The sequence below is a fragment of the Candoia aspera genome, chromosome 2, assembly GCF_035149785.1.
Source record: "Candoia aspera isolate rCanAsp1 chromosome 2, rCanAsp1.hap2, whole genome shotgun sequence".
In the NCBI taxonomy this organism is placed as follows: domain Eukaryota; kingdom Metazoa; phylum Chordata; class Lepidosauria; order Squamata; family Boidae; genus Candoia; species Candoia aspera.
This window is the reverse complement of record NC_086154.1, coordinates 172,257,135-172,276,111: the sequence shown is the minus strand read 5'-3', so window position 1 is coordinate 172,276,111 and position 18,977 is coordinate 172,257,135. Positions and strand designations below refer to the sequence as shown.

Below are 18,977 nucleotides of genomic sequence, written 5' to 3'. Positions count from 1 at the left end.
GAGACACTAGAAGTAGCCCAAGAAAGAAGGAAAGCAAAAGGCAACAGTGATAGGGGGAGATATGCCCAATTAAATGCAAAATTCCAGAGGTTAGCCAGAAGAGATAAGGAATTATTTTTAAACAAGCAATGCATGGAAGTGGAAGAAGACAATAGAATAGGAAGGACAAGAGACCTCTTCCAGAAAATTAGAAACATTGGAGGTAAATTCCAGGCAAAAATGGGTATGATAAAAAAAAAAGATGGCAAGGACCTAACAGAAGAAGAAGAGATCAAGAAAAGGTGGCAAGAATATATGGAAGACCTGTATAGGAAGGATAACAATATCGGGGATAGCTTTGACGGTGTGGTCAGTGAGCTAGAGCCAGACATCCTGAAGAGTGAGGTTGAATGGGCCTTAAGAAGCATTGCTAATAACAAGGCAGCAGGAGACGACGGCATCCCAGCTGAACTGTTCAAAATCTTGCAAGATGATGCTGTCAAGGTAATGCATGCTATATGCCAGCAAATTTGGAAAACACAAGAATGGCCATCAGACTGGAAAAAATCAGCTTATATCCTCATACCAAAAAAGGGAAACACTAAAGAATGTTCAAACTATCAGACAGTGGCGCAGACTGCTCACTTGAGGGAATGATATTAAAGGCAAAACTGAAATACTTTGACCACATAACGAGAAGACAGGACACCCTGGAGAAGATGCTGATGCTAGGGAGAGTGGAGGGCAAAAGGAAGAGGGGCCGACCAAGGGCAAAGTGGATGGATGATATTCTAGAGGTGACGGACTCGTTCCTGGGGGAGCTGGGGGTGTTGATGACCGACAGGAAGCTCTGGCGTGGGCTGGTCCATGACATCACCAAGAGTCGGAAGCGACTAAACGAATAAACAACATTAGCATATAAATGGAAATGGTGTTTCTAAGGTGGATTAATTGCTCTAAATTGGCTTGATATATGAATGAAATTCTTTATATTATCAGGACTATGATATGAAGTAGTTGCTGGCTATTGATGTTTCTAAATGTTGTAAATCTAATGATATCCCTGTAATGTAAGACCTGATAAACTAATTTGTGATCTTGGCATACACAAGAGGTTTGAATATGTCATCATTTTTTTTCATATTCCACTGTTTGCAGAAAATTCAAGAATGAAATCTAATTTTTTTTCAGTGAAAAATGATAGTATTTCAACTTGGTAATATGCACAGTTTCAAACCAGTAGTTATTCCTATCATTCAAACGTAATGTTGTCTAGAATATACTCACTGAAAACTACAAGCTTAATATATTCCCTTGATTCTAAGCATGATTAAATTTGATTACAGCTACGCATATATATTTTAAATGCCTCCTGCCTTTGATTCTTGAAGTGTATTGATGAGTTCTTCATTGTCCAGAATATTCCCTTCTGACGTAAACAGCATTTTTAGAATTTTGTCTTCAATTGCTTTTAGCTGATTCCTATCAGCATTGATTCTTATAATGAGCTGTGTTCTTTGTTCCTCTAGTTCAGGTCTCTCTAGCCGCACAACATCACTGGAATGACAGTTAAAATGTACAACTGGTGAACACGAGCAATGTTATTATATGTTAATGTTTTAACTATTATTCAGTATAAAAAAACTCTTCTGTTTCTGATCTTCTGGAGCATAGGTCTTGTTCACAGCCATAATAATTCCAAATTGAGTATCATGACATTGTAATATAAGTTCCTCCCTTTTGTACTTGGGTCTCGGTGTCACATGCAAGTATGTAATGGATAGAAATTGCATCGCAATGTCACAATGCGTGTTTTATTATTTGCTCCTCTCCCTGACAAAACCCCTGCTTCATTTATTTTTCAAATTTCTATCACCGCCCATCTCTCCCAAAAGGGGGACTCTGGGCAGTTTGCAGCAAATCAACAACTGACGCTCACAAAAGAGAAGATCAGTGGGCTTGGAAAAAGGCGCCCCTCCCACCCAAAAAAAACAGCTTGGCGTGAACTGAGTTTGGGCATATACTGTAATTCGGATTGCCTAGAAGGAAAAAATAAAGTAAGAAGGGGAATGCAATGAAGAAGTTGGAAAAGGAAGCCATTATCAGTTATCTTTGAAAACATATTTCTAAAACACCCCAAGAAGTGAGAGCTGTCCTTAGAAATCAATGAAGAAATGAGAAATTCTAATATAACTTGGATGGAATGCTAACATGATTACTCAGTTCTCTCATAAAAAGGAAAGAGCATTTGATAATTCTTAACCCTGTAGCAATACATGATCCAAACCATGTCATAATGTTGCAAGAGTACATGCAGGTTCCTACTTTTTACCTTCCAATTTATACTAAATTTACTGTGAGAAGCATGTACAAAAGACATTTTAAATACTATTGGAAAATAGGCTTAGGAATTAATATTTATGCTTATATACATTAATTTTAAAATATTTATTTATATAATCCTTAAGGGTAGTAGCTCATCTAACAATTATAGATAAAATTGAGAGACTGGAACAATTTCAGTATGGAAAGCAATGCTGCTATCTTAGCAGGAACCGTCTTCATTTTGCCAGATAAATGTATTATTTCCATTGCATAGTAGCATTTGACAAATATTAAGTAGAGTGATATATTTTGTGAGCATTTTAACTTTTGTTTATATAATTATTAATAATTGGTTTATTGCAGTCACAAACCCATACACTGATATACTGTAGAACAATTTGTCCACTATTGAAAAATATAAAGATTGCAATCCTTTTGCATTTTCCCTCAAGCTGGTTTGAGGATTCCTGATATATTAAAGCTGGGAATTTTGAGAGTTGTAGTCTCCCAACAATCTGTTTGTATGTGCTGTTTTATTGTTAAGCCACTCAAATTTCACAGTTTGGTCTAGTGGTTAAGGTGCTGGGCTGGAAACCAGGAGTCTGTGAGTTCTAGTCCTACCTTAGGCATGAAAGCCAGCTTGGTGACCTTGGGCAGTCCCTCTCTCTCAGCCCAACTCACCGCACAGGATTGTTGTTGTGCAGAAAATAGGAGGAGGACGGAGTATTAGGTATGTTCGCCGCCTTGAGTTATTTATAAAAAATAATTAAGGTGGGATAAAAATTAAATAAATAAATATTTAGCCATATCATTTATCCTTTTGAAGTGTGTTACTAAGAATACACCAAATCCTTAAATGTAATATATTGACTTATTTTTTTGAATCATGGTGCCTCCCCCTTCCCATTCAAGGAAGCAATCTAGGCTGTCTCTTATATACATAACTTGGATGCAAAAAAAAATTAATTATGGAAAAGTTGACATAAATAGTATCACTTATTAAAAAAAAACCATTCTTTTGTCTGCTTGGCTAGGGTAATAGTTCCAAATTGGGCTCAATAATTTTATATATATTTTAAGGCTTTTACTGAATATTTCACAAGGCAAAAGCTACCTCAAAATATTAGGGAAAATTATTAGGTTTACTGGAAGTAATTCATGAAAGATTTTAGTAAATATTTTTTATTGCAATCATTGTTAAACTCTTTGTTAATTTCTAGTTTGCTTTGCTAGAAACCTAAAGAATATTGACATGATACTATAACATAGCTTTTTGCTCATGAAGGTCTCTAAATTTCTTGTAACTTTATAATAAAGAGAGGATTTTCTGGAAATATTTCACTGTATACCCTCCAAATATAAATTAGACCTACTAACATAAAGGTAAAATTGCTTACAGTCATGTGTAAACAACCTCATTCAAGAGATTGCATTAGAATCATAAACCCAGCAGACATATGTATATTGTACCAAATTGTAGCTTCATGAACACAACGACCTGGCTTAACCAGAGTTCTTCAAAGCAGGAAATTACATTTAACTCTTCAATGCATGTCTCATTGCTTTTCCGAACCATGTAGGGGTCCTACAATGGAAGCTTCTGGGCAAACCTACAATGATTTTTTTTACAATAAACACTGTTATGCAGCAATGACTTGGAACACTAATTTCGCAGGTAGAATACAACAAAAATGCATAAAAGTATTCAGTGTCCTATGTAATTCCTTCCAAGAGCTTCTTAGTGCCTGACCCAGATACCAGCAAAGGCTTTCAAGTCTATCTTCTTACTATCAATTTTCCCAGTTATTAAAAAATATTGTATTTGCTATGGATTTAGAGTTTGGTACTAAAAGATTGGGCTGAGGAGGAATTCTACTTGGTCTCTTGTTTGCCATCTAAGTGTCAAGGAAGGAGGGAGAGGGAGGATAAAAAATGCTTCCCAGCATTTGTTTGTTCTCATCTACTTTGCTCTGCAATTTATTTATTAAATTTTGCCACCACCCATCTCCCCGCAAAGGAGATGGGCAATGTCAGAATTAGCTCTGGCCCTAGGGAAGCAGGCAAAAACCACAGTTTGGGGCTAAGCAGGTTTTCAGCATGGCCTCTCACAAGTGGGCCTTTAAGCCCCACATAGGTTTCTTTAGCTTTTACAGAAGGGTGGCATGTCAGCTGTGTTGATAATGGCAGGCTGGAACAGTAGTTGTTTTAAGCTGGTCTTTTTCCTTAGCTCTACCTTTAGTGATGGGATGGCAGGTCACTGCCATGTTAAATGATCTGGAAACTATAAGGAATGAAGGCATGACCTGTTTTGATATACACAAATGGAGGTTTCCAAACCTTTCTGCCCCTCTCCCAAGCACAAAGCACCAGAGACAAAAAAAAAAAAATATGGCAGAATTACTTTTCTCCAGGAACAGCAGTCTGAATGGAAGCTGGAAAGGACAGTGAAACTCACAGAGATACAGTCATCAGCATCTCAGTGCTGGATCCTTGGGCTCAGAGGAGATTTTAATTAATTAGAATTAATTGAATAGATTGGTACTACCATACCTTAGAACATGAGTAGTCTCTCTTGCAATGCTTATCAGCACAAAACCACACTTCAGCAAAATGCATGCTTGTGTTACCAATAAATATTATGTAACTATCTTTTAAATATTTTAAATATTTTAAAATAAAATAAAAATATTTTAAATATTATGTAACTATCTTTTAAAAAATATGGAAAGAACTGTTTCCACTATGTTGTTTTTATCTAATTAATGAATATATACAGTAGGAGACTTTTTCACAGCCTGGGAAACTCTTTTAATATTTAACAGACAAGTGCCTATCTTTTCTGATCAGAACCTCACTGACATTCCCTTTCTTTGAGCTTATTTTGATATAATTGTGTTAATATGGGCAACATGGCCATGTAATGGTTGCCTATCCTAAAATACTCTCAGACTCACAAGCAAGAGCTTAATAAAATCTGGTTTATTTAAGAATAGTATGCTTTGTGAAGAGTCCTGTGAAATGAGTTGCCGGACCCCCACCCGCTGTTGACCCATCTAGCTGGGTGAAGATCAAAGGCTGCTGGAGAGGAAAGCTAGGCAAGTCCAATGCAGCAACCAGATCAGGGTGGATGAGACACCTTGAACACCCAGAGTCAACGAGAGCCCAGACTTCCGTAGTCTTAGTGCGGGAGCCCAACTTCACTTTCACTGCTAGAGTGGGGCAGTCAGCACTCACCATAGCGTCTTCGTGCCCATCCTCCTCCACCTGCCCGCAGGCGCTTTTCAGGGCAGGTGGCTGGCGTTTCCCACTGGTTCCTTAGAGGCAACATCAGCCTCTCCTGAGAAGTAAATCTCTTCTTCGACGTCAGTAGCCCCCTTGGCCGCTGTCATCCATCGCGATGGGGGGGGGGCGATTTGGTCAGCACTTTTGTCGTTCGATCTCCAGCCCTGGTTTTTGGGCAGTCTGCGGCTCGATGTCCGACCTTTCCACATTGGATACACTGGCCTCGTGTGTAGCATCGCTGCCTCTCCTCGTCCCATGTTCGGTAGCCTGATGGAGCAGCAGTTGCCCCGGTTCGGGGTCCTCGCATCGTGGTTGGTGGTCTCTCATGCCTTCTGGCTTGCATGTAGGTGTGCTGGGCATGCTCTGCCTTCCCAGCCAGACAGATCCAGTCATGCAACGACTCTGAGTCATCTCTGCATAGCGCCCATTTTAGGACGTTCCGATTGAGCCCGTCTTTAAACCTTTCTACGAAGGTTGACTGAGACCAATCGGGGACCTTGCCTGCCAAGGCTTTAAATTCCAGGGCATAGTCGGCTACCGACCTGGGGCCCTGGATGAGATCCTTTAGCGCCTCCTTAGCTCTTGCCTTGGCCAGAGGATCCTCAAAATGCAGCTTTAATGTTAACAAGAAGTCTTCAAAGGACTCGAGCTCAGGGGCGTCAGCCTCCATTAATTGGACATACCAGTCCGCCACTCTGCGTTTTAGCTTAGTGGTCACTGCCATTATCTTAGTCTTTTTGGAAGGAAAGCATGGCCCGAATTGCCCCATGTAGCTCTTCACATTAGTTAGAAAAAAGGATAGCTTGGTGGGATCCCCATCAAATTTGACAGAAAAGTCCTTCACCGCCCCTCCTGCTGGAGCGGAACCGGCGGCAGGTCGAGTGATGGGACCCCAGGTCACGGTAGTGGTCCCTCTTCGGGGCGGAGATCCATCCCGGAGTTGTCCGCAGCCCAGCTCCACCAGCGATTCGGGGGGGAGGATGGGGGATGGTTGCGTGAAGGTAGGACTTCCATCGTATCTCGCCTGGCCGCCCACCGCCAAAGACAGGTTTTTTAGCAGATACTCTACCGATTCCATTTTCGCCTCCAGTACTCTCAGCCTCTCAGGGGTTTGAGATTCCTCCCCCTGTCACACGCCAGGCTGCCTCCCCGTTGCTACCATGGTAGATTCCACCTCTGGGGTCAGCGGGAAACGGTGCTTCCAGGATGCCTGGGACGTCCCTGGCTGGGGCTCTCCCATCGTATCCCAGGTGATCAGCTCCACGGGTGATCCACTCAGTGCCAGTTGCTCTGGCTCTCCCCCATTGCCAGATCCCCCCAGCTCAGGGCTGGAACTCGAATCCTTCGGGTAATATGAAAGTTCGGGGGGGGGGCTCGGCTACTCCGGATGGTCGACTCGGGTAATGAGTTAGTCGGCTCCTCAAGCTCCCCGGACGCTAGTTTCAACTCTGCCATCGCTAACTGCTTCCCTCACAAGAATTGATCTTGGTAGGAGCTAGCGGTGTACTTTGGATATTCTCAGCTTTATGTAATGGCTGCCTATCCTAAAATACTCTCAGACTCACAAGCAAGAGCTTAATAAAATCTGGTTTATTTAAGAATAGTATGCAAGTACAAAGAAAGCTGAGAATGGGAAAAGCGCGCCAAATGCAAACTAAAAAACCCTCGGTACAAACAAGATCCCTCCCCCCATAGAATCTTCCCAGGCTCACAATCCCAGGTGCTCCCAACGGCTTCTGATGATGCGGTGGAAAAGTCCTTGAGCCGAGCACATAACCCAAACACATTCCATTGAAACGAACATAGATACAGAGCTTGCCACAAGGTCTCCCAGCAGCTCCCTCCCAACAGCAACGCGCGTCAGCACCATGGCATGTGAAATGTTACGATGTACAGTGCACATTGAAACAGTGAACATGACAGGCCATGATAAGAAGTCTACCTCACAACAGTGATAGAAGAAACTAATATTATTTCATGTAGAGTATAATAATTGAGGCCACAAGGAAGTTGTACAGAATTTACACATGATCTATAAGATTGAGGCTCCCGCTATATGCTACAGACATTTTTTAAAAAATTATATAAAGAAATAGAAGCAATACCTTAGCAGTTGATCTTCCAGACCAGACGGGGTGACAGTGAAATTTATTATAGTTACTTTGATGCACACCTAAAACAAAAAATAAAATTATCTTAAATGTCAATAAGAATGTTATATCCAGGTAAAAAAATAATGAACTTTACAAAAAAAATATATATAGGACCCTTCAAAAGATGACAGGAAATTCACATTGCAATCTAATGGACATTTACTCAACTTTAAGACTTAATTAAGGTTTTTTATGACATGAAAGCTTTATATTTCATAAATATTTTGAACTCTGAAACTGTGGTTACAAATGCCTTAAAATACCCCTGGATTCTGCAAAGCAGTCAAGTTAAGAACTGCTCATGTTCCTCAGCTGGTTGCCAAACCAACCAAGCTAATGTACTTTGATAGGACTTGACATTCAGAAGTACAGATGACACTCTTCATCAGTTTCAGTTGTTACACTGCTCATTACTTCTGAAAAGTTATACAGTAACTGTGGCCTTGAATTGATTTCTCTATTTCACAGTTGGACTATGAAACATTTAATGCCACACCAGATTTTATGGTGACATGGAAATGCCACCAAAATTAATAGCCACATGCTTACTTCTTCCTTATCTCCAAATATATAATAGTTCTCATACTGTGATGTCATTATGCTGTACCTTTCCTTGCCTTGTTTCAAATCATTAGTGAAGATTTAAAATGGTAGAAAAGGTAAGTATTGTGTGTAAGTATTGTGACAGGGAAGGAGGCAGAATTTAACATAAGGAATTTTTTTCCTTAGCCTTTCAATGTCATCTGTAGTATACAGTTTACCTTCCTTTGTGTTACAAAGTCTACTGTATATGAATCACATATGGAAATTTCAGGTGTAAACTATATCTAGAACTGGGTCATTCACTAGCTGGTTCACAGCTTGAACTAAACCTCGGCTTCTTTTAAAAATGTTTTGTTGAAAAAGCCATAGCGGCTGGTTCTGTGTAATACATTAAGCTATAAGCTATTATTTATAAATCGACATGGCTAGATTCACATAACACATTATGCCCAAACCGAACCACATTATGGCTTAGTTCTCATATGGTCAAAAGTAAACAGCCTGTTACTAGATATAACTGATACCAAAAAAGAGATAGATTGAAATCAGGATTTCTAGCTCATTGTATGGCTTGCGTAGGAGAAAGGGGTACAAGAATTTGAACGCTGATTTTCTTATAAATAGCTGGAATTCTTTCACAATGATTTCATAGCTTTACTACAATAGATTGACTTATCTGAGAGAAGGTTTGTTCCTTTAACATACAGTATCCCTCTTCCCCCTCCCTCCCTCCCTCTCATATACATCACCTTTGTAGGAGCTTCTGGTTGAAAGTGTTTGAAAGTTACAACTGGTTTTATTGTTTTCTGGTATACTTCCTGTGGCCACTGACCATAAATTCAAATTATGTTCATTTTCAAATGTACATAAGTGAAGGAAAATAAACAATCTACTAATTTGGTAAACAGTTTACCATTTTTCTCCATAGAACAAATTCAGACCCATTAAGACATAAGCTGAGCACTGTTCATAGTTCCCATTTCTTAGAGAAAATTATACACCAACCGCACTAAAAACCCCAAAATCATGGAACCCAGAAAGTACTATTTAGCACACTGTCTATCAATTGTACACCCCCCCAAATCCCAGTATAGCTCTTATAGATAAATTTTGTTCATTTAGATAGGGAAAGACTAAGATGATTTTTAAATGCAAACAAAATATATAATTACCAAAGTATTTTAATGAAGTGAAAATAATCATGCCTCTTTTTAAATTCTTAGAGTCTAATTTTATGTTGTCTACTTAGAATTAAGCTCAACTTTACAGAGGACTGCAGCTTAGCTACAACATCTAATTAATATTATACCTCAGGTAAATAGTGGGGATTTGGCATTTTTGTTGTCATGTAGAACTTAAAATTTCTATCATAATCTATGTCTGAATCTCCGAGGCGAATTAACAGTCTTCCGCCAGAAACAAAGGTCTGCTTCAAAAGAATAGGTTCCAGGGCTGGGTCAAGTGTTTCTTTAAGCTATTAAAAAAAGAAGAAAAGTATACATTTTACCAATTATGATTTTGAAAAATCATTAAAAAATCAGAGCATGCATGCATTAGGCTGCTTAGGAAAGATCAGGAAGAAAAGGTAGAAATTTCATAGCCATAGCTGACTGTAGTTGAGTCACAGCATTTTCATATATTGATGTATATATAATATTTCAAAATCTGGAACTCTGTAAGTAACGGCTAGTCATATAATTATCTCCCTCTCAATTTGGAATTTATCAAGTGGGAAAGACCAGCACAACTGTCCCTACCTACAGGGTTCCAAGCTTCCAAATCTTACTGGTGTGTCATACTCATTACCTGCTGCATTATATAAAGGGCTCTCAAGCATTTATGTATTACTAAACTCTCGTGTCTGTTTGTAACCTTTAACTGGGCAAAAAGGTCCATTTTATGGGCAAAATGAACAATTTTTGAACCAAGGAACCTCAAATGGGCTAACTTACAGAATGTCTCCAAAGTCTGGAACCCATGACTCCAGTGGAATAGAAATTTGGCAAATTTAAATGTTTTATGATAAAAATGATCATAAAACATTTTATGACATAATACAAAGTTTCATAAAACATTTCCTGTGGTCATCTCCTAACATTTGATTACTATACAGTTCAATATGAATGACATGGGCTATTTTCAAGGCAGATACACTCTGAATATTTCCCTGCATGTTTAAGAACTTTTCCAGTGAAGGTAGTACATTAGAAGCTCTGCCATTGTTGAAGGCATTGATAAATCTGGTAAGGAAATATCTCTGAAACCATGACCCAATTTGTCTAGTTGATAAAAGAAGCCTGTTGTCTACCATTACTGTCATTCAGTAAATGTGGAAAAAACTGAGGACTTTCTATGTTGCAAAGATTTGGGATATCTCCCAGCAAAAAAGAATGGGAAGAATATTTTCAGGTTTTCATAATTATAAACAGCACAACTAGATCTTTCCTTCCTCCTTTTTTATTCTTTTCAACCCAACAGAATGTTGAAAAGAAATGATGTAAAAGAGCTCAGATCTATGCCTTTCAGCAGGATAACTCTCTAACACTGAATAGAAGGGAAACAGATCTGGTGTTGAGGAAGAAGCTGGCAAAAGAAAAACTGAATTTTAAAATGGACTGGAGCTGGTTTGGAGTTGGGGAGAAAAACATTTTAAAAGTCTTATAATACATCCCCTTTGGAAGAGGCAATTGAACAATGAATTGGAATGCTGTTAACTGCTTCAGTCTAAGCCAACCCCAGTCAAATGATCTAAATTGAAGTATATACACAAGCTTGCAAAACCAACATGAGGGGAGAGTATACACAAAGACACAACAAGTTATTTCATTATATAGACATCTCCTATGGCCACAGAGGAGGTTGGGAAGAACTCCAGAAGCCATGCTCTGCATGTTTTCCCTAACTTGAATTATTTATTCACAGACTTTGATGCTTATTGCCTCTGATGAACAGCTAAATCATTGTTGTATGCTGCCCAGAGTCGCCCTGTGTGAGATGGGTGACCATATAAATGTGCACAATGAATAAATAAATAAATGGCATGCAAGTGTGAAATCCTGGATACTAATCACAATTGAAAAGATTAACTTTATCCCTAAACTAATGCACAAGCCTCTGAGTCTTGTATATCTTGTAAGCTAGGCAAACACAGAGCTTGTTTGACCAAGTTCAAATTCTCTTTGATCTGAATGATGTAACGCTTAGGCCAAGTTCTTTTTATCCTGTTTGTAAACCCTCGCCCTTGTACATCAAGAGCAGTTGGGAGTGTTGCTGCTGTATCAGCCTCCCTGCTGCGTAGCAACCTCTCCGCCTGAGCTGCTGGAGGCTGTGGAGTTCCCCAGGCTTATGGTTCTGGGGGACTTCAACCTGCCATCCCTGGGGCAGGCCTCGGAGGCAGCCCGGGAGTTCATGGCCACCATGGCGGCCATGGGCCTGACTCAGATTATTCAGGACCCAACTCGAGATAGTGGCCTCACTCCAGACTTGGTTTTCTTGTCGGAGCAGTGGCAATGTGATCTGAGGGGAGAGTTACTTCTTTCCCCTTTGTCATGGTCAGATCATGCCCTGGTGACTGTGAGATTCTCATATGCCACCCCCCTCCGCAGGGAGGCAGGACCTATTTAATTGGTCCGCCCCTGGTGACTGATGGGCCCAATGCGGTTTCAGAGGGAGCTGGGGGTTATACCTGAAGACCTGCTGCACGGTCCAGTGGAGTCCCTGGCTGCAGCCTGGAATAGGGAGGCAGCCAGGGCCGTGGACAGGATTGTGCCTGTGTGGCCTCTCTTGCTTCATTCAACCCGACACTCCCCTTGGTTCACGGAGGAGCTGAGGGTTTTGAAGAGGCTTAAGAGACATCTAGAGCACCGCTGGAGGAAGACAAAGACTGAACGCGACCGAACACAAGCTAGAGCCACAATTAAGGCCTACCTTGTGGGGGTAAGAGCGGCGAAACGTCAGTATCTCTCCACTCTTATTGCATCTGCAGAATGCCGCCCAGCAGCCCTGTTTAGGATCACACAATCCCTGTTAGGGAAAGGAGTCCCGGAAAATCATCTACAGGGCTGTGCTGAGGAGTTTTCGGAGCAGCTGCAGGATAAAATCACCCGGATTCGCTCTCAGTTGGACTCTAAGCGTGAAACAGGGTCTGGGGAGATGCCTAGGGAATGTACTTACCCAGTTATCTGGGAACAGTTTGATCCTGTTGGACCTGAGGAAGTGGACAAGATCCTCCGGACTGTAAATGCCACCACCTGTCAATTAGACCCATGCCCCTCCTGGCTGGTGAAGACAGCTCGGGACGTGACATGTGGTTGGGTCCAGTTGATGGGAGGGGGTGTTTCCGACCGCCTTTAAGGAGGTGCTGGTGCACCCCCTCCTCAAGAAACTATCACTGGACCCTACCGTGCTGGATAATTTTTGTCCAGTCTCCCACCTCCCTATTATGGGGAAGGTGGTTGACAAGGTGGTGGCACTGCAGCTCCAGAGGATCCCAGAGGAAGCGGATTATCTAGACCCCTTTCAGTCAAGTTTCAGGTCCAGATATGGGACAGAAACAGCATTGGTCAGACTTATGATCTCTGGTGGGAATGGGATGGAGAGAGTGCATCCATCCTTGCTCTCCTTGACCTCTCAGCGGCTTTTGATACCATCGACCATGGTATCCTTTTGGGGTGGCTCAGGGAATTGGGGGTGGGCAGCGTAGTGTTGCACTGGTTCACCTCCTTCCTCCAGGGCTGGTCCCAATCAGTGTTGATAGGGGAGGAGAGATTGGCCCCACAGCCCCTCCTTTGTGGGGTGCAGCAGGGATTGGTTCACTCCCCTCTTCTTTTTAACATCTACATGAAACCACTGGGTGAGATCATCCGTCTCCATAGAATGAGGTATCATCAATATGCTGATGATACTCAACTATACATCTCCATCCCGGGGGAAGCAAGTGATGCTGTGACTGCCCTTTCCAGGTGCCTGGGGGCTGTTGGGGTCTGGATGGGGAATAACAGGCTTCAGCTGAACCCTGGTAAGACGGAGTGGCTGTGGGTTAATGGTCCCTCAGCTCTGAGGAATTTGCCATCTTTGGTTCTGGATGGGGTTGTACTGCCCCAGACAGACCCGGTACGTAACTTGGGGGTCCTCTTGGACTCACAACTCCTGCTCGAAGAGCAGGTGGCAGTCGTGGCCAGAAGGGCCTTTGAGCAACTTCGTGTTGTGCACCAGTTACACCCCTTCCTGGAGCGAGAGGCCCTTCGAACGGTCACTCATGCCCTGGTCATCTCCCATATAGACTACTGTAATGCCCTCTACATGGGGCTACCCTTGAAGAGTATCCGGAAGCTACAGCTGGTCCAAAATGCAGCCACACAGGCAGTTTTTGGTGCCTCAAGATCAGCACATATTACTCCCTTGCTCTGCAAGCTGCATTGGGTGCCAGTTTGCTTCCGGGTCCAATTCAAGGTGTTGGTTATCACCTTTAAAGCCCTACATGGCATGGATCCAGGTTACCTAAGGGACCATCTCATCCCCGTTAACATCAATCCATCCTACCGGGTCATGCAGAGAGGGCATGCTATGGATCCTGTCTGCAAGAGAATTCCATCTGGCAGGGTCCAGGAGGTGGACCTTCTCTGCAGCAGCTCCTGCCCTTTGTAACATCCTTCCCCCGGAAGTGAGGTTGGCCTCCTCTCTTCTGGACTTCAGGAAATGGCTGAAGACCTGGTTTTGTCACCATGCCTGGAGTGGGGAGAGGAAGAGCCACTCTTGGGGCTGGTTGGTTCCCTAGTCCTGCCGGGACCGGTTCCGGTCCCCTTTGGGTAGAATTAGATCTGCCATAACTTGAATTTTATTATGTTTTATATGTATATTTATTGATATTATTCTGATTTTATTGTATTTTATACTGTTTTATTGTGAACCGCCCAGGGTCCCCTGAGTGGGGGAGATGGGCGGTAATAAAAATATGACAAATAAAAAAATAAAAAATATATGATTATGGTTTAGGATGGAAAGTGACTAATTGAAGCGTTTTATTAATCAAATAGACTAGGGGGAAAAGTTATGAAGAACAGAGACACAAGTCATCAAGAACACATACAAATCCAAGGATTGTAAAATGAGAAGAAAACTCAGCTGGAATGAAGAGAACCTTGCCTGTTTCCTGTTTCAGCAACCCTTTTGCCAGCCCAATTTTTTTAGATAAATGATGGTCTTGCATCCTTGCTTACATACTATAAATGAGTGTTGCCCATTAAATTTTTCCAATGACAATACAAAAAGAATAAACAAAATCCTATTTACAAAACTATATAGCGATAATTAATAATTTAAATCAACTTTCAACCACAGCATAAAATCTGCATATAATTAATCAGTGGAGCTGAAAAAAAGCAAAGGCTCTAATTCCTAAAACCCTTCATGGATTTGTTATCTATATGGATTACATAAAAACCTCTAATTAAAACTTTACTTCAAGCAAGAAGAGCCAAAGGCAGCCATACAGTGTTTTGCAGAAATAATTATTAATACTTTAAATTTATTTTAAACTTACAATTCTATAAATACTTGCAAGTAAGTCCCAATGAACTGAATAGTAAAAAGCCACTAGAATCAGTGGGACTTACTTTCAGGAGAGTGGGTATAGAAATGCAGGTTTAAAAGGATTGCACTATAAAATTGTTGAAGCTACTAACCATGATCCAATGCCCCATATTCACATGGAATTCTCATAAATATAGATTCTCACAGAGGGCTAAGAAAGTGATTTTCCTTATGGAGCTTTTAGCAAGCAATTGTAGCCTGAGGAATAAATCTAAAAGCTATAAATAAAGAAAATAACAAGATTATCATATTTAAATGCAAAACGATCCAAACCTCTTCTAGAAGAACAGGCAAACCCAGACGAATAGCATTCTCCAGTGTACGCAGGAAACCAGAGTCAGTGAGCTTAATTATTTTTAAACCACATTTTACTTCTTTGTTTCTTATCCAACGGTTTGCCTGTGTATTAAAGAAAATTATGATTAAGTGTGAAGTTAAGTGTAAAATCTTGATTGAATATTAATAAGGACCATTCATTTTTGTTTTTGTTCCTTAAAACATTCAGAGCCTAAAAGTTAATTTCCTCCATATTTTATGATTGTTATAAGAGCACAGAGTACAACTGAAGTCTACAGCTTGCCTTGTTTTTTCAGGGTGAGAATTAGAGGCAGGGTGAGAATTTGAACCAAGATTACTCAATTATGCTCAAGTCCTTGCAAGTAAAATCAAGGTGAATACAGCAGTAGTTTCCTTCGCTGCCTGGTACATGAGACCCTCTCCCTATGGCAAGGAATTCACATGAGAAAGAGGATTGTTACAGCCAGCAGAGGAGTACTTCAAATCTTCCCCATATAGTAGTGGTGGAATTGCAGTATTTTTTTTTCAAGAAGGTTTGAAAGAAAAAGTACTATCAGCAGAGAGTGTGGCAGGTCCTATTTTTACTATCAACAATCCTCAACTTATGGAAGATGTGCAGAACCTAGGAAATATGAATGGTTTCTGGTCACTCCAGTTTTTTAAATGCATTGTATGTTTTTAAATATGAGGAATAGCTAAGGAAGATGCTACTGGCAGTGTTGATCTGCAAGGGCAGTGTTGATTGTTGGAATTATCAGGGATCAACTCAGCATTGTCTCATAAGCATAAGGTGGTCACTCAAGCAAATCACATCTCTATTGCGCTTGTGGGATGTCACATGGGCCACCTGATTTCCACTTCCTTCTTCTTCTTGGGCTTGGGAATTAATGATCTCCATTACCTCATGGGCAGACATTCAAGCAGGAAGAGCTGCAGAATGCAGCTCTCCCCTTTTTCATCATCCGGTGATGATTAAGTGCTTTCTACTATGAACCTACCTGTATCCAGATCTACTGAATAAAAGTAAGCTATCTCCATTTTTTCTTCATCTAACTACTGTGTGAAGACTGAATTTATTTCTGAACGTAATTAAGCTTAATGTGCAAGCTCTCTTTTTTGGTTCACGCTTCTACTCTGCAAGATTGCTGTTAGCTGCTTGGAGTTCTTTTATTAACCTTTAAAAACTCCATCATTGATCAGTAGCAGCCCTCATCTTACATGGTAGTTGTAAGAATAAGGATTTTATAAGGAGCTTTTAATCAGAGCAGCTAAGGTGTTGCTTTGAACTTCTGGGCTGCACTTACTTTCTTACTTTCCTTTGCTTGTGGAATAAAGGTGAAAGAAAATGGGCTATAGTAGCAGTGTGATTGGCACCGGATGGAGAATCACTTTTATTTTATTTTCTAGACTTATATGGCCACCCATCTCAAATACATAACTCTAGGTGGCTAAACAGTCATTTTATTTATTTATTTATTTATTTATTTATTTATTTATATATCTATCTATCAATCATATTTTATCACTGCCCAGGGGAGCATGGACAGTTCACAATAAAACAGTTTAAAATTCAATAAAATCATAAATCATATGAATAATCAATATCAATATAAAATATAATGAAATCCAAGTAACGGCAGATCTAATTCCACCCAAAGGGGACAAGACCAGTCCCGGCAGGACTAGGGAACCAACCAACCCCAAGAGTGGCTCTTCCTCTCCCCACTCCAAGCATGGTAACAAAACTAGGTCTTCAAGCATTTTTTGAAGTCCAAAAGGGAGGATGCTAACCTCATTTCCAGGGGAAGGGTGTTCCAAAGGGCAGGATCTGCTGCAGAGAAGGCCTGCCTCCTGGACACCATCATTGCTGTTTGTTGCTATTATTGCTGCATGCTGCCATTACAGAAGACTGCCAGATACTACAGTGGTGAGTGTGGTCCCAGGGGAAGTGTCTGAATAGTTCCAGGGCCAATGAAAAGGCTGAAGGAATCCTGGATGTCCAAAAAGCCAATGGATCTAGAAAGAGGGTGGCAGCTATTGGATAGGTCTGCTGCAAAAACTGAGGGAGAAGGAGGTGCTTGTTGGTTCAAGGAATCAAGGAAGATAATGGTGACAGATTGGTCAAATTGTGGCTGAGAACCAGAGAGAAGGTTCAGAGGGGCAGCGATCCAGTTTGGCAAAACCAGAGGCAGTGTGTTCAGAAAAGCAGTGGCAAATCCCTAATTCTTTTGTGCTTTCTTCTTTTCTTACCCTCTGAATCAAACTAGCATAGCAAAGTGACAGGAGGGGGAACAGGAGGAAAGTACTATTCAGAGCCTAGAAGCCAAGCTGGAGCTCTAAAGGACCATTAACCAATAATACTGAATAATAATTGCATGCAATGCATGTTTTATATATAAAAGCAAACCAAGTAATACTTCTTGAATATGCCAGCTATGAATAAATGATTAAAATAAATACTTACCTGATCTTGAGGATCAATCATGAGTGGCCAGCGTCGCCCACGTGTAACTAGAATGCCATTTTCAGTAGAAATATAATCGCGAGGTAATCCATCAGTGTTCCACTGTCGAATTTCATAGGAGTCTCCCAAAATATTTATAAGACTGAAGTCAGAACTAATAGGAATGTCTAGGTCTTGGCATTGTTTGATCCAGCAATCTCTTAACTAATTTGAAGGGGAAACACAAGTGAGGGAAAGCTGTTTTGGTTAGTATAAGAAATGTTAGTTATTTTACCCCACACCTAAGTTTGCATGAGAATTAATCAGGCATATGGCCAATAATGAAGATACACTATCTTATCAGTTCCATACAGTATAACTGGCTGATCTGAAATGATATAATAATGTTTTGGGACAGAAATAATCTTACAAACCAAAAGACCTTTCTCTTAATGAGATGGTCAAACTGAGTAGGACCAGATTTCTGTTTTCCAGAAATTGCTTCTGACTTTGGCAGCAGAAAATTACATAGAAATGTAGTTGGGTAGCAGTCAGTGCGATTATTAGAGATACAAAAGTTCAAGTACAGGTAAGAAGAACTGAATTATAGAGTCCATTGGAGTGGTCAACTATATTAAATAACAACAACAATAATATGCAAGAAATACAGGTAGTTCTCACTTAACAACCATTCGTTTAGCAATGGTTCAGACTTATGACGGTACTGGAAAACTGATTTGTGACCGGCCCTCACACTTATGACTGTGGCAGGCTCCCAGTGGTCACATGATCATAATTTGGGTGCTTGGCAACCGGTTCTCATTTATGACTGTTGTAGCATCCCATGGTCATGGGTTTGCCATTTTCAACCTTCTAGGCCAGCTTCTGACAAGCAAAATCAATGGGGAACTGGGTGATTTGCTTAATGACCACACAGTTCACTTTAATGACTGTGGTGATTTGCTTAACAACCACCGCAATAAAGGTTGTAAAATCAGGTCAGATTCGCTTAATGACTGCTTTGCTTAGCAACTGAAATTCCAGTCCCAATTGTGGTCGTTACGTGAGGACTACCTGTACCACTTTCCTGCAAGCAAGAACTGGTGGGACCACAAAATAGACAAAGTAATAGAACATGAAGAAGCTAAAAGTGCTCTCAGACTTTAGAATTCAAATAGACAAGCATCTGCCACACAACACCCCAGACTTAACAATTGTTGATAAGAAAGACAAAAATGTCTGGATGGTGGACACTGTAATACCTGGAGACAGCAGAATAGAAGAGAAAGAACTGGAGAAAATCACAAAACATAAAGTCCTGCAAATAGAAGCAGAATGACTGTGGCAAAAGAAAGCAAAGATAG

At 40.8% G+C, this 18,977-nt stretch overlaps 1 protein-coding gene across 1 annotated transcript in view; it reads right to left on the bottom strand.

The window, feature by feature from the left end:
• Nucleotides 1-18,977, bottom strand: part of DNAH6 (dynein axonemal heavy chain 6) — a 168,997-nt gene that overhangs the window by 45,606 nt on the left and 104,414 nt on the right. The window contains exons 52-56 of the mRNA XM_063294890.1: nt 17,635-17,838; nt 15,147-15,272; nt 9,592-9,756; nt 7,692-7,759; nt 1,356-1,536 (exon numbers count right to left, since the gene is read on the bottom strand). Coding sequence (XP_063150960.1) covers nt 1,356-1,536; nt 7,692-7,759; nt 9,592-9,756; nt 15,147-15,272; nt 17,635-17,838 — 744 coding nt within the window. The remainder of the gene's footprint in view (nt 1-1,355; nt 1,537-7,691; nt 7,760-9,591; nt 9,757-15,146; nt 15,273-17,634; nt 17,839-18,977) is intronic.